The 24,606-nt window shown below is 41.6% G+C and overlaps 1 protein-coding gene across 1 annotated transcript in view; it reads right to left on the bottom strand.

The window, feature by feature from the left end:
- Positions 1-24,606, bottom strand: part of LOC137433197 (uncharacterized) — a 726,873-nt gene that overhangs the window by 586,515 nt on the left and 115,752 nt on the right. Inside the window, exon 5 of the mRNA XM_078784000.1 lies at positions 388-550. Within this exon, the coding sequence (XP_078640126.1) occupies positions 388-550 (163 nt within the window). The remainder of the gene's footprint in view (positions 1-387; positions 551-24,606) is intronic.

Raw genomic sequence — 24,606 nt, 5'->3', positions numbered from 1 at the left:
TCCTATGGTTGCATATGACCCCTCAAAATGTTTGTCCTGGGACACTCTTTACAATGATATGTGTTATATGCAAATGAGGTCACTAATGAGGTCACCAGAGGTCAAACTATGAGGGAATGAGTTTTTTTTCTGTTAACATGGTTTTTCCTAACCCCTAGGGTGGGGGGTACATGGACATACCCGGGAAGTTAAGTTGTGGGGGGGGGGAGGGGTGCATGTAAACCCTACTCAACCCACGGACTATTATTATTTTTACCATTGAACATGAAATAAAACGTTTCTTGATTTTTGATCACCAACATCGATTTCACCAAGGCCGACATTTGCAGCTATATCAAGGGTATCCTGGATTAAGGAAAGAAAGATTACAAGTTGAACCAGTCTAACCTCGAAAGTGGCATTATCCGTCATGCGTGTGCCAAAGACGGTGATTCCATTGGGATCAATCCAAGGTTCATCACTCCTTGGCAAAGGGAGAACCATGGTTTCTTTGCAGTCCAGGATCAAAGTCACGTGCTGCCCTTTTATGCTGAGGCCTATTCGGTGCCACCTGCAAACAGAGAGACACCGTGAATCGCACTGTTGAGATGTGTGAACAAATTCACTGAAAATTCCAGAGCATGAGCATGAGACACTGAAAATCCATAAAAAATTTTTAGCTCTTACACGAGCCTCGACCTTGTATACAAAAAAAAATCTCCAGCCAAGGTTGTTGAATTAAAGAAAGTCTTAAAGTCTTTCCACATGCACATTATCCATTGCACATGTTGTATTATCCAAAGTTTGCCTTTGTTTGTGATTGAAAAGTGATTTTTTAAAGCAGGGATGGGACTGGGAAGGAGGGTAAAGGTGTGGTGTGTGTGTGTATGTGTGTGTGTGTGTGTGTGTGTGTGTGTGTGTGTGTGTGTGTGTGTGTGTGTGTGTGTGTGTGTGTGTGTGTGTGTGTGTTTGAAGGGGAAGGTATATTTTATTAAATAAATAATTACATACATGAACAGGATTATAAATAATTGACATATGTGGGAAAATTACACACCCAGAACAATATAATCGAACCCAGGTCCTCTGGTGCACCGTACCAGTGCACTGGTAGCACTGCTACAGTTCACCAGAGCACCTGGGTGCGATTCCTCACCTGGGGGTGTAATTTTCCCACATATGTTAAATAAATAAATAACAGCCTGAGAACTTCATGTTTCCCTCAAAAAGTATTCCTATCATGTCATTATTCAATATTGCTTCTTTCTTTTTTTAATTCCTGGTTGATGCTGGCAGCTGGATTCCTTGAATATAAAACTTCTTCTTCTTCGTTTGTATGCAGCACACGGCTGTGGGGTAGCATCATTGGCTGAGGGCACGGTTGTGCCACAGATGGAATGCCCTCTGCTGGCTAGGAGAGGAATTTGGAGTTATTCATGGTGCCGGTGATAGCTAACGCTATTCTTCACGAATAGGACCATGTGATGTTGCACATCCACCAATGGATACCGGCAGACAAGACAGCCGTTTAACATCCATCCGAGGGACGGCGCAACATTGATGAATCACGCTACCTGTGAAACACCAGAATGGTCCAGGGCCCTGAGCCATCCTGTCAGCCCAATATAAAATGCGAAACATTCTTTCAAACACAACAAACATTGAGTGCCGGCTTGGGATCCTAGGATCCTGGGTTCGAATCCCGGTCGATCGCTGAATTAACGCCATGGGGGTTGACTCAGCCTGTCATCCTTCTGAGGTCGGCAAATTGAGTATCAGGTCACTGGTAATTCCCTGTGTGTCGCAAAAGGCGACTAACAGGGTCGGTGGCAGGAAGGGCATCCGGCTGTAAAACATTGCTTCAAAAAAGGGGCCCAAGGTGCCCAAAAAAGGCCAACCACCAATCTGCGGGGAAAGGCGGTGGAAAAATGGCCTCGAAAGGCGGTTCTTGTAGTGGAATGTCCACAAAGATCAACAATACTTTTCAATTCAACATTTCACTTGTCATACTTTTCAATAACACTTTTTCACAGGCAATATCCATTTAGACTCAAATATTTCACTTTCATGAAGACAATTTGCTATTTTAAGCACAACAGCAGAAAATTTGGGCTGCTTTTGGCTTACAATTCGCGACCAAAAATTTGGCATCTTCTGTCAATAAAGTCTCGTATCGCATAACTTCTTGTTTGTCCAAGTACCATACAGTTAGCAGTCCTTTTATTGAGGTGTAATATTATTTTGTTTAATAAACTTATGATGGAAAATTTCAATATGGGTGGTATTGGAATAATAACAACTTTCTGGATCGCCATTAGATCCTTTATTTTTACACAACAGTATTATTATACCAATGGACCAGTCACTGCAAACTATTCCTGAGTTCAATACCAAATTAAACAAGCATTCTGAGTATTGCGCTGCAATACATGTCCCCTACCGGCAGTCTGTCGTCCGGAAAAATGTTGGGGAAATTACCAAAGTTCAAAGTGCCATTACTTTGTCAATAAAGTTCATGAATGGTTGCACAGACCCCTACTTCTCACTAAAAGGGGGAAAAGAATGTAAATCGGAGTTAAAATAAGCCCGCAAGGTCGCTCCGTGGAGCAGCCTGCACGTATTGCACTATGTGTGAATTATATAATTACCAACTCACGGTCTGAGGTAACTCGGCTAAAAATTATCCAATTTGCACCAAATAAAGTTCATGAATGGTTGCACAGACCCCTACTTCTCACTAAAAGGGGAAAAAGAATGTAAATCGGAGTTAAAATAAGCCCGCAAGGTCGCTCCGTGGAGCAGCCTGCACATATTGCACTGTGTGAATTATATAATTACCAACTCACGGTCTGAGGTAACTCGGCTAAAAATTATCCAATTTGCACCAAATAAAGTTCATGATTGGTTGCACAGACCCCTACTTCTCACTAAAAGTGGAAACAGAATGTAAATTGGAGTTAAAACAAGGAATATTAACAGCTTTGACTTACCGCACTCCAAATTATAGTCCGGAAAACTGTTGGTGAAATTACCAAAGTTCAAAGTGCCATAACTTTGTCAAAAATGATCGAAACGTCATGAAGTTCGAACTTGATCTGTAACTTGTTGTGTTTGTGTGTTTCCTCCCCTTCTCTCCCCATCTTGTCGACCGCTCCCCTTTTTATACACTTTGTTTTCCTTGTTTGTTTGATTTGTTTGTTTGATAAATGTTAGCTCTTTCACGAGCCTCGACTCTGTATACAAAAAAAAACAAAAAAAAAACTTATCATGAGGAAACCATGTACCAAGTTTGAAATCATTAGCATTAAGAGTTTAGGAAAAAAGTCCGGAAAGCTGTTCTTTGCATGACGGACTGACAGACGGACAGACGGAGGGACAGAGTGCAAACCTATAGTCCCCTCCGGTGTACACCGGTCGGGGACTAATAACCGAACTGTGAGTTGGATTACAGCAAATGGGCAATTTTAGAAAATTTTGTATAATGTTATCAAATTCTCTTCAAATTAGTTTTAGATACAGACACTGAGTCACTCGTTATTTTGAGTTTGGGTATTAAAGACAAAAACTCTTCAGCAAAGAAGTCACCATTAATCCATTCATTCACAGAATGAACAATGGTCCTTGAATGAAAATTATCATTAGCATATCCATTATCCATTATATATCATTCAACTTCTGACTGAGTTTCTTAAAATGTTCAACAAAATCATCCAAATAATTTGTTTTTATTTTGCCTGGGGAATAATTCATCCAAATAATCATCCAAACAAAATCATCGAAATAATTTGTTTTTATTTTGCCTGGGGAATAATTCATCCAAATAATCATCCAAACAAAATCATCCAAAGAATTTGTTTTTATTTTGCCTGGGGAATAATTCATCCAAATAATCATCCAAACAAAATCATCCAAATAATTTGTTTTTATTTTGCCTGGGGAATAATTCATCCAAATAATCATCCAAATAAAATCATCCAAATAATTTTTGCCAATATTCACTTTGTTTGAGCATGCTCTATGCTCAAACTTCCCAATAAGATTTAGGATTATTTTCCTTAATTTCTCTCAAATTTTTATTTGGGTCTTTGTAAAAGGTCAGGTTTAGCAGAGATCAATTTTTGTAGCATCTCGCATTGTTTTATTTATTTATTTCAGCTCAAGCTGTGAAAGTTTTTTCTTTTTTGAGTTTATTTTTATTTTGAGATATTGAGTTGTTTTTACTTGACAATCTTGTTGTAGATTTATCCTAAAACCCAGTAGCTTTTTTTTGTTGTTTTGTTTGTGTACAAGATCGAGACTCGTGTAAGAGCTAACATTAATCACATAAAAACAAACTGACACATAAAGCATATGATAAAGCGAGCGGGAGACAAGATGGGGAGAGAGGGGGAAGCACACAAGTACAACAGTAGAGAACAGGGACATCGGGAGAACTGTGGGAGGGAGAGGGCTTGGGGGGAGGCTACTATTTTATTTAAATAATTCTAACACTGTAAATCAAGGGATTTCCCGAGGAAGGCCTTATAACACAAGGCAGGGCACACGCCCAGATGGGGCCCACATGGGTTTTCGGTTAGGTGGGCTGAACTGGACTTGGGCTTTGAACTGGGCCCTATGTGGGTCCCAGGTGGGCCAGGCCAATGCTATTTTCAGAATTTAAAAAAAATGGCAGCTACGGTATATAAATCTTCGGTATATTGTATTTGTTAAGAATAATATTAAAATCGAATGCCTGCTGTTATTTTAACTGTGGAAGCTGTTTTTATAACAACAAAAAACAAATCACGCAATAAATGCAGGTGTGTTGATACAAGTTAACACATACGAGAATTGAATTATGTGGTTCATGAGCAAAGTGAGGTCAATGATAAATTTGTACGGAGTGGCGTCAAGTCCTGTAACATCACTGTTTTTTTTTCCTGGCGTAATCTCGCGAGATTTACAGTGGGCGCCAAATAGGATCGAGAGACGTCCATGTTTACGGCTCGTTTTGAAAATGGTACTACAGTGTTATTTTCCATCGGTGATTAACTCTGCTAATTAGTCCCCTACCGGTATACACTGGAGGGGACTATAGGTTTGCATGCCGTCCCTCCGTCCGTCAGTCTGTCAGTCCGTCAGTCCGTCAGTCCGTCAGTCCGTCAGTCCGTCAGTCCGTCAGTCCGTCACGCAAAGAACAGTTTTCCGGACTTTTTTTCTAAACTCTTAATGCTAAAGATTTCAAACTTGGCACATGGTTTCCTCATGATAAGTTACAGATGAAGTTCGAACTTCACGACGTTTCGATCATTTTTGACAAAGTTATGGCACTTTGAACGTTGGTAATTCTGATAATTCTGATGATCCTTAACTAAGTGCCATTTTAAGTTTTAATTTCCTTTAAAAAAGATTTTCTCTGCAATAATAGGACCGATTGAGATCAAATTTTCACCATAGGAGGGCCTCGGTCTGTAGAATATTTTAATGATAATTATTACGTCACAGGTCACGTGGTTCGGGCGCCATATTGTTTTCCGTGAAAACACGAAAACCCCTTTTTCTCTGCAACGGTTGAACAGATCGAGGCCAAACCTTGCAGGCAGAATCGCATACCCATGACGAACAAAAAAATCCGCGAGCATGACGTCATGCGTCACATGGTTTCAGAGTTATGACGTTTTAAAGCATGAACCTTTAAAACCGAGCCCCTCCCTCATTTTTGATCCAATCGAGGGGAAACTTCACAGATCTGTTCAGCATGTCAATCTACTAAATGCCTTTTTGGAATTTGCGATAGCTCACGTGGTTTGGCAGATATCGTTAATTAAACGAAAATATTTAAAAAATGGATATCTCTTGAATCGCTTTATTGTTCGACGTGAAACTTCATAATATAGTAGAAGTCATGAAGAGTAACAAGTGTGCAAAATTTCAAGATGATTGGATGTACGGTCTGGAAGCTAGAAGTTGTTATTGCATGAAGAAGAAGAGGCGTCAAGTGTGCGGATTTAATTATTTATCACATGTACAGACTGAAAGCATCGTTGGACACGACCTGTCGCGGTCATTTTAACCTCAAATAAAATTCTAATTTAAGATTTGTCAATAGCTGAGGTATATTAACAAACGAATAAAACAGATTTGGTCAAATTCTGACTTTTTAAACTCGATCGCATTTGACAGAGTTGTGACAAGCTGAGGAAGAAGAAACCTCGCATTGGCTTCTCCAATGTGCCATAAAAAAAATGGATATCTCTTGAATCACTAGTACCTCAGACCATGAGTTGGTAATAATTTATATAATTCACACAGTTGTGTTGTGTCGTTGGTGTTGGAGCCTGGTGTTGGCTTAGCGGTTAGGGTGCCGGCTTGGGATCCTAGGATCCTGGGTTCGAATCCCGGTCGATCGCTGAATTAACGCCAGGGGGGTTGACTCAGCCTGTCATCCTTCCGAGGTTGGCAAATTGAGAACCAGCTTGCTGGGATGAATGATCACGGTGTGTACCCCGATTTAGAATAGGTACACCGTATCCCTGTGCATCGTAAGAGGCGACCAAGGGTTGGTGTTAGGAAGGGCATCCGGCCATAAAAACATTGCCTCAAACAGGGAACTATCATTGTCATGGGGCCCGCAAGGCTAACCCCTGCTCTAGCGGGGAAAATGGCCTTAAAAACGATCATTCATTCATACACAGTGCAATACGTGCAGGCCGCTCCACGGAGCTACCTTGCGGGCTTATCAACGAGGCGAGGCGTGACACACGTGTCTCAGCATACCTCAGATCAAGTTTGAAAACCAGCATCAACCGTGCATAAATCTGCATATTCGATCATTTTTGACAAAGTTATGGCACTTTGAACTTTGGTAGGGGACATGTATTGCAGCGCAATACTCAGAATGCTTGTTGTTCCTGATTTAAGTGCATGCACAAGCGTCTGCGACAGCAGCAGTGGTAGCCGTGTTATCAGTGGCCATGTTGTAGACCTTGATCTGATGTACTCGATAATAGATAGTGTAGATCGATAATACTTAAATCGTCAATTTTATGATACTTCGGATGGTGGTTCAATGTAGAGGGTTAAAAGTTTGATTATTATTTTTTAGTAAATCTATACATACTATAAGAGAAGTGTGTGTGTGTGTGTGTGTGTGTGTGTGTGTGTGTGTGTGTGTGTGTGTGTGTGTGTCGCCATTTTTCTCAGGGATGGGTGAACGGATCTTATCTTTGTCAAAGTTTCAGAGGTTCCCACTCTTGGTATTCTGGAAACAATTAGCTTGTTTTGACAGATCCAAGTCAGGATGTTCTTTCAGATCACTTCAAGCAAAAGCCTCTCTAAAAATACACTCCATTCTATATTTTTACTGACAGTAAAGCAGATGTGATGTTGTAGCTAATGCAGGATTGATTTACAGCCCAATAACATTCACACGAGGCCCAGGAAAAATCCATGTATAACCCATGCAAATCCCATGACCAGCCTATGTGGGCTAGCCCACAAAAAACCCATGCCCTGCCCACATGATCGAGCACACGAAAATCCCTTGTCCTGACCATGTGCACTAACGCAGTTGGGCCCCGGGTGGTGTCTATGGACAAATCCAGCTGGGGCCAACGTGTGGGACACACTTGGGACCCACAAGTTAGCCCACATAAGACCCGTATGAGCCCCAGCTGGGCATGCTGGCTGGGCTCCTCTGCACGCTTGTTGTACAGCAATGACGGCCCACACGCAGGTTCTTCAGCTCAAACGTTTAATGGTGTCTCCTTGTCCCACTCCTCACGACGCTCGTACATGTCATTGACGGTTACGTGTTGCGCCTCATCCTTTCCGGTTCATCACGCATTCATTAATATTCATGTAACTCCCAATACCACAACGCTCCTCAGTACAACACTGAGGAGGAGCTCATGTTTCGGGCATGAAACCTTCATCAGAACAGAAGAGGGCTCCGACAAAGGGTTAATGCTGGAAACATCAGTTCCTTGCTTCCAATAGCGCTTCGCATACTTGTATCAACATCCTGTTGATTCCATCCATGAGGGAAACTGTTTATATAATTATGCAGTTTCTGCAAAACATGATAAATCTAACAGCTCTATCATTACCTTCTTAGGGATTATAAGCAGATGAAGCATTCAACTTGGCCTGTTTCGTGTTCCCATCTGAACAATGAAGATCATGGTGCTGAAATGGCGGGTTCAAACACTGTGATGATCTCCATCGCTTCATAATGTCCTTGTAACTAATGTAAAAGTATGCTGATACTTGCCAATGCCTTTTCCTTTCCTGTTATATATGTGCGAGGTTGTCGATAGGCCTTAAAGGCTTGATGTAACATAAAAATCGCACCCGTGTCCGAAGGAACCGGTTCAGTTTGGCTTCTTTAATATGAAGTAGGCAAAACTTAGAAACAAACGAAATATACCCTTTAGAACTCCTTACAATTACCTTTTATAATCCTTTAGAATTACCCTTTACAACCTGTTAGAATTACACTTTAGAACCTATTATAATTACCCTTGAGAACTTATTAGAATTACACTTTAGAACCTATTATAATTACCCTTGAGAACCTATTAGAATTACCCTTTAGAACTTATTATAATTACCGTTTACAACCTATTAGAATTACACTTTAGAACCTATTATAATTACCCTTGAGAACTTATTAGAATTACACTTTAGAACCTATTATAATTACCCTTTACAACCTATTAGAATTACACTTTAGAACCTATTATAATTACCCTTGAGAACTTATTAGAATTACACTTTAGAACCTATTATAATTACCCTTGAGAACTTATTAGAATTACACTTTAGAACCTATTAGAATTACACTTTATAATATTACACTTTAGAACTTATTAGAATTACACTTTATAACCTATTAGAATTACACTTTATAACCTATTAGAATTACACTTTAGAACCTATTAGATTTACCCTTTAGAACCTATTAGAATTACACTTTATAATTACGCTTTAGAACCTATTAGATTTACCCTTTAGAACCTATTAGAATTACACTTTATAATTACACTTTAGAACTTATTAGAATGACACTTTAGAACCTATTAGATTTACCCTTTGGAACCTATTAGAATTACACTTTATAATTACACTTTAGAACTTATTAGAATTACACTTTAGAACCTATTAGATTCACCCTTTAGAACCTGTTAGAATTACACTTTATAATTACACTTTAGAAATTAGAATTACACTTTAGAACCTATTAGATTCACCCTTTAGAACCTGTTAGAATTACACTTTATAATTACACTTTAGAACTTATTAGAATTACACTTTAGAACCTGTTAGAATTACACTTTATAATTACACTTTAGAACCTATTAGAATTACACTTTAGAACCTATTAGAATTACACTTTATAATTACACTTTAGAAATTAGAATTACACTTTAGAACCTATTAGAAGTACACTTTATAATTGCACTTTACAACTTTTTAGAATTACACTTTAGAACCTATTATAATTACACTTTATAACCTATTGGAATTACCCTTTAGAACCTATTAGATTTACCCTTTAGAACCTATTAGAATTACACTTTATAATTACACTTTAGAACTTATTAGAATGACACTTTAGAACCTATTAGATTTACCCTTTGGAACCTATTAGAATTACACTTTATAATTACACTTTAGAACTTATTAGAATGACACTTTAGAACCTATTAGATTCACCCTTTAGAACCTGTTAGAATTACACTTTATAATTACACTTTAGAACTTATTAGAATTACACTTTAGAACCTATTAGAATTACACTTTATAATTACACTTTAGAAATTAGAATTACACTTTAGAACCTATTAGATTCACCCTTTAGAACCTGTTAGAATTACACTTTATAATTACACTTTAGAACTTATTAGAATTACACTTTAGAACCTGTTAGAATTACACTTTATAATTACACTTTAGAACCTATTAGAATTACACTTTAGAACCTATTAGAATTACACTTTATAATTACACTTTAGAAATTAGAATTACACTTTAGAACCTATTAGAAGTACACTTTATAATTGCACTTTACAACTTTTTAGAATTACACTTTAGAACCTATTATAATTACACTTTACAACCTATTGGAATTACCCTTTAGAACCTATTAGAATTACACTTTATAATTACACTTTAGAACCTATTAGAATTACCCTTTAGAATTACCCTTTAGAATTACACTTTATAACCTATTAGAATTACATTTTAGAACCTAATAGAATTACCCTTTAGAACCTAATAGAATTACACTTTATAACCTATTAGAATTACATTTTAGAACCTAATAGAATTACCCTTTAGAACCTAATAGAATTACCCTTTCGAACCTATTAGAATTACCCTTTAGAACTTATTAGAATTACACTTTAGAACCTATTAGAATTACACTTTATAATTACACTTTAGAAATTAGAATTACACTTTAGAACCTATTAGATTTACCCTTTAGAACCTATTAGAATTACACCTTATAATTACACTTCAGAAATTAGAATTACACTTTAGAACCTATTAGAATTACACTTTATAATTACATTTTAGAACTTATTGGAATTACACTTTAGAACCTATTATAATTACCCTTTAGAACCTATTAGAATTACACTTTATAATTACACTTTAGAACTTATTAGAATTACACTTTATAATTACACTTCAGAAATTAGAATTACACTTTAGAACCTATTAGAATTACACTTTATAATTACATTTTAGAACTTATTGGAATTACACTTTAGAACCTATTATAATTACCCTTTAGAACCTATTAGAATTACACTTTATAATTACACTTTATAACCTATTAGAATTACATTTTAGAACCTAATAGAATTACCCTTTCGAACCTATTAGAATTACCCTTTAGAACTTATTAGAATTACACTTTAGAACCTATTAGAATTACACTTTATAATTACACTTTAGAAATTAGAATTACACTTTAGAACCTATTAGATTTACCCTTTAGAACCTATTAGAATTACACTTTATAATTACACTTCAGAAATTAGAATTACACTTTAGAACCTATTAGAATTACACTTTATAATTACATTTTAGAACTTATTGGAATTACACTTTAGAACCTATTATAATTACCCTTTAGAACCTATTAGAATTACACTTTATAATTACACTTTAGAACTTATTAGAATTAAACTTTAGAACCTATTAGAATTACACTTTAGAATGACACTTTAGAACCTATTAGAATTACACTTTACAAGCTATTAGAATTACCCTTTAGAACCTATTCAAATTACCCTTTGGAATTACACTTTAGAACTTATTAGAATTACACTTTAGAACCTATTAGAATTACACTTTAGAACCTATTAGAATTATCCTTTATAATTACCCATTATAACCCTCTAGAAATAAACACGGTGGGCTAGAAAGTTTGTTCTTGTTCATTTTTGACGGACGGATGGAAGGAAGGACATAGGCAAATATTGGATTGGCTTCACCGTTTAAAAATAAAATCTCACAAAAATGTTGTACACGCATTACATGACGGATAAGAAAATAATTACATGTGAGACAATAACGGGACTCGGCAGAGAGGAAACCTCCACCAGGCTGAACAGTTTAGATTTTGTACCCACTGATAGGTCAGATCTGGATCTGTACCTGAACCAAAATCTAATCGGCTTGTCCATGTCACCTAACCAATTAATCCACCAAATTTAGTCCAAAGCCGTCCAAAACGCTTTAAATATCGTTTATATCGTTTTTTAAAATCGTTTTATCATGCTATATATTGTCGTGTGATTCCCTCAGTGAACACCACAGAGACCACGAATAGTCAAACGCAAGCTTTAACTCGAAGGCGACTGATCAAATGCGGATTTTATATATGAGGGGGAAGAAAGGGGCGGGGAAGATGAAGCTTACCTGTCGCGATCGCCGGCAGTCCCATAGCCTGCAAAGAAATAACTCAAATGGGAACCGGATTTAAAAATGTACAGGGAAAAGAACGTTGGGGGTTATTAAACGTAATGCCGGGCCAAAGAAAAGCAGGACGATAACTAAAGACCTAAATGGAGCACTCCCTCACCAGACTTAGAAACACAGACGAAGGGAAGGATAACCTGGAAAATAAAAACGTGTAGTTATTTGCATTTAGCTCAATCGGCTTGAACCTCGTCAGGGTCTGCGAACGGGTCCGGGGCTCTGGTAGCGTTGCACGCGAAGCACGCGGGTTGGCGCAAAACAGGCCACACTAGGCCTCAATGAAGGCCTTCCGAGCGTTCCTCCACACGTCGTTTCTGCCAGGCAAAACTGCACCTCTCCGTCTGCAGCTCTTCCTCCTCATGTCAGACGAACAGGGGAACGAGGATACGATGCCGGCCCACAACCGCTCCCACCAGAACCGAGGTCCAGAACGTCAAGACAGGGAGGAGAATCATCAGCGCTCTACCGTCTTTCACCAGCTTTCGATACCAAAGGCGTAAGATGTCGGTCAGCGCGTTCTTTTATCGGCCGTCTTGTGACGTCATCTGTGACTCTCCACCAATCAGCGCACCACTTCTTGCTCACCCTTCTTTCACCAATCAGTGAGTGCCTTCTTGCTCTGCCCTGGCCAATCAGTGAGTCGCTTCTTACCCCGGCCTTCCTGTTGGTCAACTCCCGCCCAATCACTGTCCTTCTGGGCGTGGCTCTCGGCCTGCCCGAGCGATATGTGCCTGCCAGGCAGGTTGTTAGCCTGAGTGCTTGAGGCCTGGCTTCCGATTTGTTTTTATTGTTATTTATTGTAATGTGCTTTTACTGGACACTTCCTCTCTAGTGTCTATAGTGTGGTGCCAAATGGGACAAAGGAAATAAATCACTGAGGTTTGACGAACAGGGGGAATTAACATAATCCATATAACCAGTTAACATGCCCCATTCCTCGTAATGGGGACGAAGATACACCTTAATCCGACATCCGGGCTAAACAGGTCCCCTAATTATTACATGGTTGTGCTTCTTCTTCTTCACGACAGCCGGAGCATGATACCAACACAAATCTACCTGGTCTAAAGTATCTCTACCCCACCGACATAACAATATTGTTTTGTCCTGATCTTTCGATGGCGAATAATCACATTGTTTAAAAATCGTATCCGGATCAAGATCTTCACCAAAATCGATTCATTTCGTCTTTGTCACACACATAACCTGTCAACCAAGATATGTCCGAAACCTTCCATAAATGTTTGAGACATCATGCACACAGACAAACATACAGACAAACAAGGGTGAAAACATACCGTTTGTTGGTCCACCTTCGGTGGCAGAGGTACAGTAATAAATGCTTCATGCCAGAGGGACAGTAATAAATGCTTCATGCCAGAGGGACAGTAATAAATGCTTCATGCCAAAGGTACAGTAATAAATGCTTCATGCCAGAGGGACAGTAATAAATGCTTCATGCCAAAGGTACAGTAATAAATGCTTCATGCCAGAGGGACAGTAATAAATGCTTCATGCCAAAGGTACAGTAATAAATGCTTCATGCCAGAGGGACAGTAATAAATGCTTCATGCCAGAGGTACAGTAATAAATGCTTCATGCCAGAGGTACAGTAATACATGCTTCATGCCAGAGGTACAGTAATAAATGCTTCATGCCAGAGGTACAGTAATAAATACTTCATGCCAAAGGTACAGTAATAAATGCTTCATGCCAGAGGTACAGTAATAAATGCTTCATGCCAGAGGTACAGTAATAAATGCTTCATGCCAGAAGTACAGTAATAAATGCTTCATGCAAGAGGTGCAGTAATAAATGCTTCATGCCAGAGGTACAGTAATAAATGCTTCATGCCAGAAGTACAGTAATAAATGCTTCATGCCAGAGGTACAGTAATAAATACTTCATGCCAAAGGTACAGTAATAAATGCTTCATGCCAGAGGTACAGTAATAAATGCTTCATGCCAGAGGGACAGTAATAAATGCTTCATGCCAGAGGGACAGTAATAAATGCTTCATGCCAGAGGTACAGTAATAAATGCTTCATGCCAGAGGTACAGTAATAAATGCTTCATGCCAGAGGTACAGTAATAAATGCTTCATGCCAGAAGTGCAATAATAAATGCTTCATGCCAGAGGTACAGTAATAAATGCTTCATGCCAGAGGTACAGTAATAAATGCTTCATGCCAGAGGTACAGTAATAAATGCTTCATGCCAGAGGTACAGTAATAAATGCTTCATGCCAGAGGTACAGTAATAAATGCTTCATGCCAGAGGTACAGTAATAAATGCTTCATGCCAGAGGTACAGTAATAAATGCTTCATGCCAGAGGTACAGTAATAAATGCTTCATGCCAGAGGTACAGTAATAAATGCTTCATGCCAGAGGTACAGTAATACATGCTTCATGCCAGAGGTACAGTAATAAATGCATCATGCCAGAAGTGCAGTAATAAATGCTTCATGCAAGAGGTGCAGTAATAAATGCTTCATGCCAGAAGTGCAGTAATAAATGCTTCATGCCACAGGTACAGTAATAAATGCTTCATGCCAGAAGTGCAGTAATACATGCTTCATGCCAGAAGTGCAGTAATAAATGCTTCATGCCAGAAGTGCAGTAATACATGCTTCATGCCAGAAGTGCAGTAATAAATGCTTCATGCCAGAAGTGCAGTAATAAATGCTTCATGCCAGAAGTGCAGTAATAAATGCTTCATGCCAGAAGTGCAGTAATAAATGCTTCATGCCAGAGGTACAGTAATAAATGCTTCATGCCAGAAGTGCAGTAATAAATGCTTCATGCCAGAGGTGCAGTAATAAATGCTTCATGCCAGAAGTGCAGTAATAAATGCTTCATGCCAAAAGTGCAGTAATAAATGCTTCATGCCAGAAGTGCAGTAATAAATGCTTCATGCCAGAAGTGCAGTAATAAATGCTTCATGCCAGAGGTGCAGTAATAAATGCTTCATGCCAGAGGTGCAGTAATAAATGCTTCATGCCAGAAGTGCAGTAATAAATGGTCCATGCCAGAGGTGCAGTAATAAATGCTTCATGCCAGAGGTGCAGTAATAAATGCTTCATGCCAGAAGTGCAGTAATAAATGCTTCATGCCAGAGGTGCAGTAATAAATGCTTCATGCCAGAGGTACAGTAATAAATGCTTCATGCCAGAGGTGCAGTAATAAATGCTTCATGCCAGAGGTGCAGTAATAAATGCTTCATGCCAGAGGTGCAGTAATAAATGCTTCATGCCAGAAGTGCAGTAATAAATGGTCCATGCCAGAGGTGCAGTAATAAATGCTTCATGCCAGAGGTGCAGTAATAAATGCTTCATGCCAGAAGTGCAGTAATAAATGCTTCATGCCAGAGGTGCAGTAATAAATGCTTCATGCCAGAGGTGCAGTAATAAATGCTTCATGCCAGAGGTACAGTAATAAATGCTTCATGCCAGCGGTACAGTAATAAATGCTTCATGCCAGAGGTACAGTAATAAATGCGTCATGCCAGAGGTGCAGTAATAAATGCTTCATGCCAGAGGTGCAGTAATAAATGCTTCATGCCAGAGGTGCAGTAATAAATGCTTCATGCCAGAGGTGCAGTAATAAATGCTTCATGCCAGAGGTACAGTAATAAATGCTTCATGCCAGAGGTACAGTAATAAATGCTTCATGCCAGAAGTGCAGTAATAAATGCTTCATGCCAGAGGTGCAGTAATGAATGCTTCATGCCAGAAGTGCAGTAATAAATGGTTCATGCCAGAAGTGCAGTAATAAATGCTTCATGCCAGAAGTGCAGTAATACATGCTTCATGCCAGAGGTACAGTAATAAATGCTTCATGCCAGAAGTGCAGTAATAAATGCTTCATGCCAGAAGTGCAGTAATAAATGCTTCATGCCAGAAGTGCAGTAATAAATGCTTCATGCCAGAAGTGCAGTAATAAATGCTTCATGCCAGAAGTGCTGTAATAAATGGTTCATGCCAGAAGTGCAGTAATAAATGCTTCATGCCAGAAGTGCAGTAATAAATGGTTCATGCCAGAAGTGCAGTAATAAATGCTTCATGCCAGAGGTACAGTAATAAATGCTTCATGCCAGAAGTGCAGTAATAAATGGTTCATGCCAGAAGTGCAGTAATAAATGCTTCATGCCAGAGGTACAGTAATAAATGCTTCATGCCAGAGGTGCAGTAATACATGCTTCATGCCAGAGGTACAGTAATAAATGCTTCATGCCAGAAGTGCAGTAATAAATGGTTCATGCCAGAGGTGCAGTAATAAATGCTTCATGCCAGAGGTACAGTAATAAATGCTTCATGTCAGAGGTACAGTAATAAATGCTTCATGCCAGAGGTACAGTAATAAATGCTTCATGCCAGAAGTGCAGTCATAAATGGTTCATGCCAGAAGTGCAGTAATAAATGCTTCATGCCAGAAGTGCAGTCATAAATGGTTCATGCCAGAAGTGCAGTAATAAATGCTTCATGCCAGAAGTGCAGTAATAAATGCTTCATGCCAGAAGTGCTGTAATAAATGGTTCATGCCAGAAGTGCAGTAATAAATGCTTCATCCCAGAAGTGCAGCAATAAATGGTTCATGCCAGAAGTGCAGTAATAAATGCTTCATGCCAGAAGTGCAGTAATAAATGCTTCATGCCAGAGGTGCAGTAATAAATGCTTCATGCCAGAAGTACAGTAATAAATGCTTCATGCCAGAGGTACAGTAATAAATACTTCATGCCAAAGGTACAGTAATAAATGCTTCATGCCAGAGGTACAGTAATAAATGCTTCATGCCAGAGGGACAGTAATAAATGCTTCATGCCAGAGGGACAGTAATAAATGCTTCATGCCAGAGGTACAGTAATAAATGCTTCATGCCAGAGGTACAGTAATAAATGCTTCATGCCAGAGGTACAGTAATAAATGCTTCATGCCAGAAGTGCAATAATAAATGCTTCATGCCAGAGGTACAGTAATAAATGGTTCATGCCAGAGGGACAGTAATAAATGCTTCATGCCAGAGGTACAGTAATAAATGCTTCATGCCAGAGGTACAGTAATAAATGCTTCATGCCAGAAGTGCAGTAATAAATGCTTCATGCCAGAGGTACAGTAATAAATGCTTCATGCCAGAGGTGCAGTAATACATGCTTCATGCCAGAGGTACAGTAATAAATGCTTCATGCCAGAAGTGCAGTAATAAATGGTTCATGCCAGAGGTGCAGTAATAAATGCTTCATGCCAGAGGTACAGTAATAAATGCTTCATGTCAGAGGTACAGTAATAAATGCTTCATGCCAGAGGTACAGTAATAAATGCTTCATGCCAGAAGTGCAGTCATAAATGGTTCATGCCAGAAGTGCAGTAATAAATGCTTCATGCCAGAAGTGCAGTCATAAATGGTTCATGCCAGAAGTGCAGTAATAAATGCTTCATGCCAGAAGTGCAGTAATAAATGCTTCATGCCAGAAGTGCTGTAATAAATGGTTCATGCCAGAAGTGCAGTAATAAATGCTTCATCCCAGAAGTGCAGCAATAAATGGTTCATGCCAGAAGTGCAGTAATAAATGCTTCATGCCAGAAGTGCAGTAATAAATGCTTCATGCCAGAGGTGCAGTAATAAATGCTTCATGCCAGAAGTGCAGTAATAAATGCTTCATGCCAGAAGTGCAGTAATACATGCTTCATGCCATAGGTACAGTAATAAATGCTTCATGCCAGAAGTGCAGTAATAAATGCTTCATGCCAGAAGTGCAGTAATAAATGCTTCATGCCAGAAGTGCAGTAATAAATGCTTCATGCCAGAAGTGCAGTAATAAATGCTTCATGCCAGAAGTGCAGTAATACATGCTTCATGCCAGAGGTACAGTAATACATGCTTCATGCCAGAAGTGCAGTAATAAATGCTTCATGCCAGAGGTACAGTAATACATGTGTTACGTGGTCCCCTCGGTGAATACCTGGTCTCGGTGACCCCCGGACCGTGAGAGGAACTCCGCCAGCAAGCTGTATTATATATGCGCTTTCGCCACGCAATCCATATGAATTTCACCCAGGAGACAACTGATGTTCAAGGATGTATTTCCAATGGTAATGATACCATACAATTTCAATGACACAACCACGGAGATTTTCCCCGAGCAATCAACAATACACAACCATCACCAATTCCCAATTCACAATCAATTCCCTAGGATTAAGATGGCCATCTTATACATGTGTGTCCCGGTGAGTACTCACGACACCCTTTTGGTCTCGGTCCCGCACAATGTCTCTGGGCCCCTCCTGACCAAGATGATGGTCGCCGTCGCCGCTCTCGGGCGGTTGAACGAACCCCGGGTGGACGTGTTTCCACCGGGCAGGTATCGTACCAGGCACCGAGGCTGCAGCCCCTCGTGGCCACGCGAAGCGGATACGGTAGAGCAAGCCAAACCCCACGCCGCTTGCAAGGCGCGTTAGGCCCCAACGTGCGACCCGCACGCGTCTGTTTGGACGGTGCCGCGAACGATGCCAGACGCGGGGTCGAGGCACGGCCCCACGTCAACTTGACGTCTCCACCGGGCAGGTACACGTCCCGGTAATTCCTCTCGCCAGACAGGCTTCGGAACGCTGCTTTTCCCCGCAGCGCAAGGTCGATCCCACCTTTTGTCGGAGCGGGGCGAGGAAGAAGAAATCGTCCTTTTTTCCTCGTGTCTTTTCCTCTTCCGTTTCCGGTCACTTCCGTTTCCGGCCACTCCCTCAGAAGGGCTCCTGACCCTCCAACCACAACAACTACACAACAACTTAATATACTACACACGGATAAGCAAAGACCTGAATGGTAATTCACATACATTCACATAAATATGTAACACTCCCCCCCTTCAAGAAAGAAAGTTTGAACCCAGCAAAAACTTTCTTTGCCGGCCAATTTGGAGAAACAAACCAGATAACTCAACCCCCCCCACATTATCCGTTCCCCCCGGGCACAGTTATCACTTAAAAATAAAGCAACCAAAATTTCACCACAACCCCTCCAGATTACTCCCTCTGGACTAAGTACCAACAACGACATTGTCCCTGCCAAATCAAACTCCATCTCATGACCCTCTGACTTTGACCGTCAGTTTCTTGGGAATGAAGGTTAAGGGGTTGATCAAAGATCCAAAGTTAAGCAACTCGATAGCACTTTTTCCGGGAGGCCAAGCCGAGTATTCACTACATGGATGCCTTTAGGAACGCGGAGTTCACGGTTAGTCCGTGCAGGAAAGTTCTCTACATGGGCGCCTTGAGGAACGTGGAGTTCACGGTTAGTCCGTGCATGAAAGTTCACTACATGGACGCCTTTAGGAACGGCGTTCACGGTTAATTCGTGTCGGAATCTTGGCTCGGCGGCTCCGCCGCCTTCAGTGCTTCAACTTCTCAGAACTTCCCTAATAATTAGGGTGGGACCACTGGTCCCTGTAGTCCCATGAATAGCGGTCTCCTTCTCGGCCACTACCAAAACTACCGCCCAGTTGTCCTCTCCTGTAGACCTCTCGACGCCTACGAAATGCCTTCCCTACTGTTATGGTCCGACCCTCCAAATCCTTGCCATTCCAATTCTTCTCTGCCTCTCTGGCGTCTTTTGTGCTGGCAAACGTGACAAAGCCGAACCCTCTTGACTGTTGCGTTTCCCAGTCTCTTACCAACCGCACTTCCACCAGCGGCCCATATCTGTTGAAGACAGAGGTCAGAACTTCTTCCTCTGTTTTGAAGTTCAGTCCCCCTACAAATAACTTGGCACTTTGGTCGCCATCCCGAGCTGGTGTGGTGTTATTTTCCCTGCTGGGCTCTTTACCAACCCTCAGGTTACCATAAACTTGACCCCCGGCCAAATCATTCCCGATAACCACAGATACACCCTCTACAGGAAGCGTGGCTTGTAAACCGACGGTGACCGGTCCTGACACCAAATCGGACTCCAACTGGATGACCTGAAGGGGAGCACTAACACCGCCCCCGATCCCCTGTAAACGAACACTATCCCCCGTTGCCGTCTCCTCGGACCATGGCAAAATGCCTTCAAGCATTAAAGATTGATGGGCCCCTGTGTCCCTCAATATCCTAACCGGTCTCCGGTTAGTCGAGGCTCCATCCAGTGACACAAACCCCTCTGAAATAAATGGTTGGTAACCCTTTTGATGGCGATTTCTTACGCTAGCCATCGCATTCGGAGTTGTAATAGTCGGACTCCGCTCTGGGTTGTCCCTTTTCATGAGGTAACAACTGGACATCAAGTGTCCAGGTTTCTTGCAAAACGCGCAAGTAGGCCCGGAGGAAAAACTCGGGGTCTGCCTCGGGCCCCCCGAACTATAAGTTTGTCTTGGGCCCGCATCCCTCTGATTTCGAACCGGTGGGGTATCATAGTTGTCCCCATAATCATCTCGAGGCCGCCGCCATGTATGGTCGTTCTCCGCACCTGCTGTTCCCCACCTCCCCTGCGGAGATCTAGGCGAGGAGTTAGGTTCGTGGACCCCTATTCGGTGGGTTAAGGCATAATCATCTGCCATGGTGGCTGCGTCCCACAACTTTGGTACCTTCTTTTCCTGCAGGTACACTTTGATGTCCTCGTGGACACACTGCTGGAATTCCTCCACCAGGATCAAGTCCCGCAATGTCTCGAAGTCTTTCCCGACTCCTTTTGACTCACACCACCGATCAAACATGTTTTCTTTCACTCTGGCAAACTCCACATGGGTCTCACTCTCCCTCTTCCTGGCATTCCTGAATTTTTGCCTGTAAGCTTCCGGAACCAACTCATAGGCCTTGAGGATGTGCTTCTTCAGTACCTCATAATCTGCACATTGGTCCATTGGTAGCGCCGAATAAATTTCCTGAGCTTTCCCCACCAGCACACTTTGCACGAGTATGGTCCAGGCCTCCTCCGGCCAGTTTAATTGTCGAGCCACTTTCTCAAAGTGTGGGAAAAATTTCGCGACTTCCTTTTCACTGAACGGTGGAACCAGCCTCACATGTCTGCCCACATCCCAGGTTTTCTGGTTAGGTGTCGACCCCGTCAGCAAGGGTGGTGCCTCTCCCCGTTCTCTCATTAACTCCAGCTCCTTGAATTTAATTTCTTGCTGAAGCTCCATGTCACGTTCCTTTAATTCCCTTTCCGCTTTTCTCTCCTCTGCTTCGAGGTCCCTTGCAGCTCTCCTCTCCTCTGCTTTTCTCCCTTCTAACCTTTCCTGGAGTTCTCGTTCCACTCTCCTTTCCTCCGCTTGTTTCTCTTCCCTCCTCTCTTCTGCTTTCCTTTCTTCTTCTGCTCTTTCCTTTTCTGCTTTCCTTTCTTCTTCTGCTCTTTCCTTTCCTGCTTTCCTTTCTTCTTCTGCTCTTTCCTTTTCTGCTTTCCTTTCTTCTTCTGCTCTTTCCTTTTCTGCTTTCCTTTCTTCTTCTGCTCTTTCCTTTTCTGCTTTCCTTTCTTCTTCTTTAATCCGTTCCTGGCTCCGTAATTGCAACTCCAGTTTCCGGAGCTCAACGTCTTCTGGTTCTTCGGGTAGCCACTCCCAGGCTAACTCGTCCCATGTTCCTAATCCCACCATAGATTGTATCACCGTGGCCTGCAACTCTGCCTTCCTCAAATTAGTTCGGACCTCCAAGTTAAAATGTTTGGCCAATTTCAAGAGGTCCGACTTTAGCAACGCTCGGAACTGTGCCTCACTCGGGGTTACCCCAAAGTTCTGTGCCACAAACGCCATGGTGCCTATCGTTAACACCTGTTAACCTTCACCCAAGACTTTACCCCAATTTCTCAAAAAAAAAATTACCAATTAATAATTAATTAATTAATTTTAATTAATAAAAAAAATTATTATTTTATTATTTTATACAATTTTAAATCCCGGACGTAGACCCAATTGCGAAACCGCAAATCGTAATTTGGACGAGCCCCCAATTCTGTTACGTGGTCCCCTCGGTGAATACCTGGTCTCGGTGACCCCCGGACCGTGAGAGGAACTCCGCCAGCAAGCTGTATTATATATGCGCTTTCGCCACGCAATCCATATGAATTTCACCCAGGAGACAACTGATGTTCAAGGATGTATTTCCAATGGTAATGATACCATACAATTTCAATGACACAACCACGGAGATTTTCCCCGAGCAATCAACAATACACAACCATCACCAATTCCCAATTCACAATCAATTCCCTAGGATTAAGATGGCCATCTTATACATGTGTGTCCCGGTGAGTACTCACGACACCCTTTTGGTCTCGGTCCCGCACAATGTCTCTGGGCCCCTCCTGACCAAGATGATGGTCGCCGTCGCCGCTCTCGGGCGGTTGAACGAACCCCGGGTGGACGTGTTTCCACCGGGCAGGTATCGTACCAGGCACCGAGGCTGCAGCCCCTCGTGGCCACGCGAAGCGGATACGGTAGAGCAAGCCAAACCCCATGCCGCTTGCAAGGCGCGTTAGGCCCCAACGTGCGACCCGCACGCGTCTGTTTGGACGGTGCCGCGAACGATGCCAGACGCGGGGTCGAGGCACGGCCCCACGTCAACTTGACGTCTCCACCGGGCAGGTACACGTCCCGGTAATTCCTCTCGCCAGACAGGCTTCGGAACGCCGCTTTTCCCCGCAGCGCAAGGTCGATCCCACCTTTTGTCGGAGCGGGGCAAGGAAGAAGAAATCGTCCTTTTTTCCTCGTGTCTTTTCCTCTTCCGTTTCCGGTCACTTCCGTTTCCGCCCACTCCCTCAGAAGGGCTCCTGACCCTCCAACCACAACAACTACACAACAACTTAATATACTACACACGGATAAGCAAAGACCTGAATGGTAATTCACATACATTCACATAAATATGTAACACATGCTTCATGCCAGAAGTGCAGTAATAAATGCTTCATGCCAGAAGTGCAGTAATAAATGCTTCATGCCAGAAGTGCAGTAATAAATGCTTCATGCCAGAGGTACAGTAATACATGCTTCATGCCAGAGGTGCAGTAATAAATGCTTCATGCCAGAGGTACAGTAATACATGCTTCATGCCAGAAGTGCAGTAATAAATGCTTCATGCCAGAGGTACAGTAATAAATGCTTCATGCCAGAGGTGCAGTAATAAATGCTTCATGCCAGAAGTGCAGTAATACATGCTTCATGCCAGAGGTACAGTAATAAATGCTTCATGCCAGAGGTGCAGTAATAAATGCTTCATGCCAGAGGTACAGTAATAAATGCTTCATGCCAGAGGTGCAGTAATACATGCTTCATGCCAGAGGTACAGTAATACATGCTTCATGCCAGAGGTGCAGTAATAAATGCTTCATGCCAGAGGTACAGTAATAAATGCTTCATGCCAGAAGTGCAGTAATAAATGCTTCATGCCAGAGGTGCAGTAATACATGCTTCATGCCAGAGGTGCAGTAATACATGCTTCATGCCAGAGGTACAGTAATAAATGCTTTATGCCAGAGGTGCAGTAATAAATGCTTCATGCCAGAGGTGCAGTAATAAATGCTTCATGCCAGAAGTGCAGTAATAAATGCTTCATGCCAGAGGTACAGTAATAAATGCTTCATGCCAGAAGTGCAGTAATAAATGCTTTATGCCAGAGGTGCAGTAATACATGCTTCATGCCAGAGGTACAGTAATAAATGCTTCATGCCAGAAGTGCAGTAATAAATGCTTCATGCCAGAGGTGCAGTAATACATGCTTCATGCCAGAGGTACAGTAATACATGCTTCATGCCAGAGGTGCAGTAATACATGCTTCATGCCAGAGGTACAGTGATAAATGCTTTATGCCAGAGTGCAGTAATAAATGCTTCATGCCAGAAGTGCAGTAATACATGCTTCATGCCAGAGGTGCAGTAATAAATGCTTCATGCCAGAGGTACAGTAATACATGCTTCATGCCAGGGGTACAGTAATACATGCTTCATGCCAGAGGTGCAGTAATAAATGCTTCATGCCAGAGGTACAGTAATACATGCTTCATGCCAAAGGTACAGTAATAAATCCAGCTACATATGGTATATACAACACTGCTTGAATCTATATGGTATATACAACGTGTTTGTCTGTTTGTCGTGTTATAACGTGAGAACGGATGAACGGATTTCAATAAATCCAACTACGGTGGATTCGGGTAACTCCCGGGAGTTTGTGATCCTTTTTTTTTTTTACGGGTACATGGGACACGCGTGTCAAAACCGCAAATGCCAACACGTGACGTCGGTTATCCCTGCACGGAGAGCAGGATCTCCCAGGAATCCGTTTTTTTTCTTCCCCCATAGATTAGCCAAAACGGCAATAATATTTCCAGATTTGAATTCTCGCGCAAAGCAAGAATTTAGCAGATTGTCAAATTGTAAAACACCCGGACTTTCCAATGCCATGCATTCTAAGCTCATGCCACGACCTGGAATTCTTGAACAAGCTATCCAGCTGGTAAAATGTCACAAGCATAACCCCAAGAAGACTTGGCAGTGCAGCCGTGCTCCATTCACCCACTGCTTGCTGTATGACATGCATGAGCGTTTACTTACGCTGCAAGGGGTTGCATGAGCGTCTCCTTACGCTACACGGAGTTGCATGAGCGTCTCCTTACGTTGCACGGAGTTGCATGAGCGTCTCCTTACGCTACACGGAGTTGCATGAGCGTCTCCTTACGTTGCACGGAGTT

This window comes from Myxine glutinosa, chromosome 8, assembly GCF_964187855.1.
Source record: "Myxine glutinosa chromosome 8, kmMyxGlut1.1, whole genome shotgun sequence".
NCBI classification, from domain to species: domain Eukaryota; kingdom Metazoa; phylum Chordata; class Myxini; order Myxiniformes; family Myxinidae; genus Myxine; species Myxine glutinosa.
This window is presented reverse-complemented; position numbering and strand designations above follow the sequence as displayed.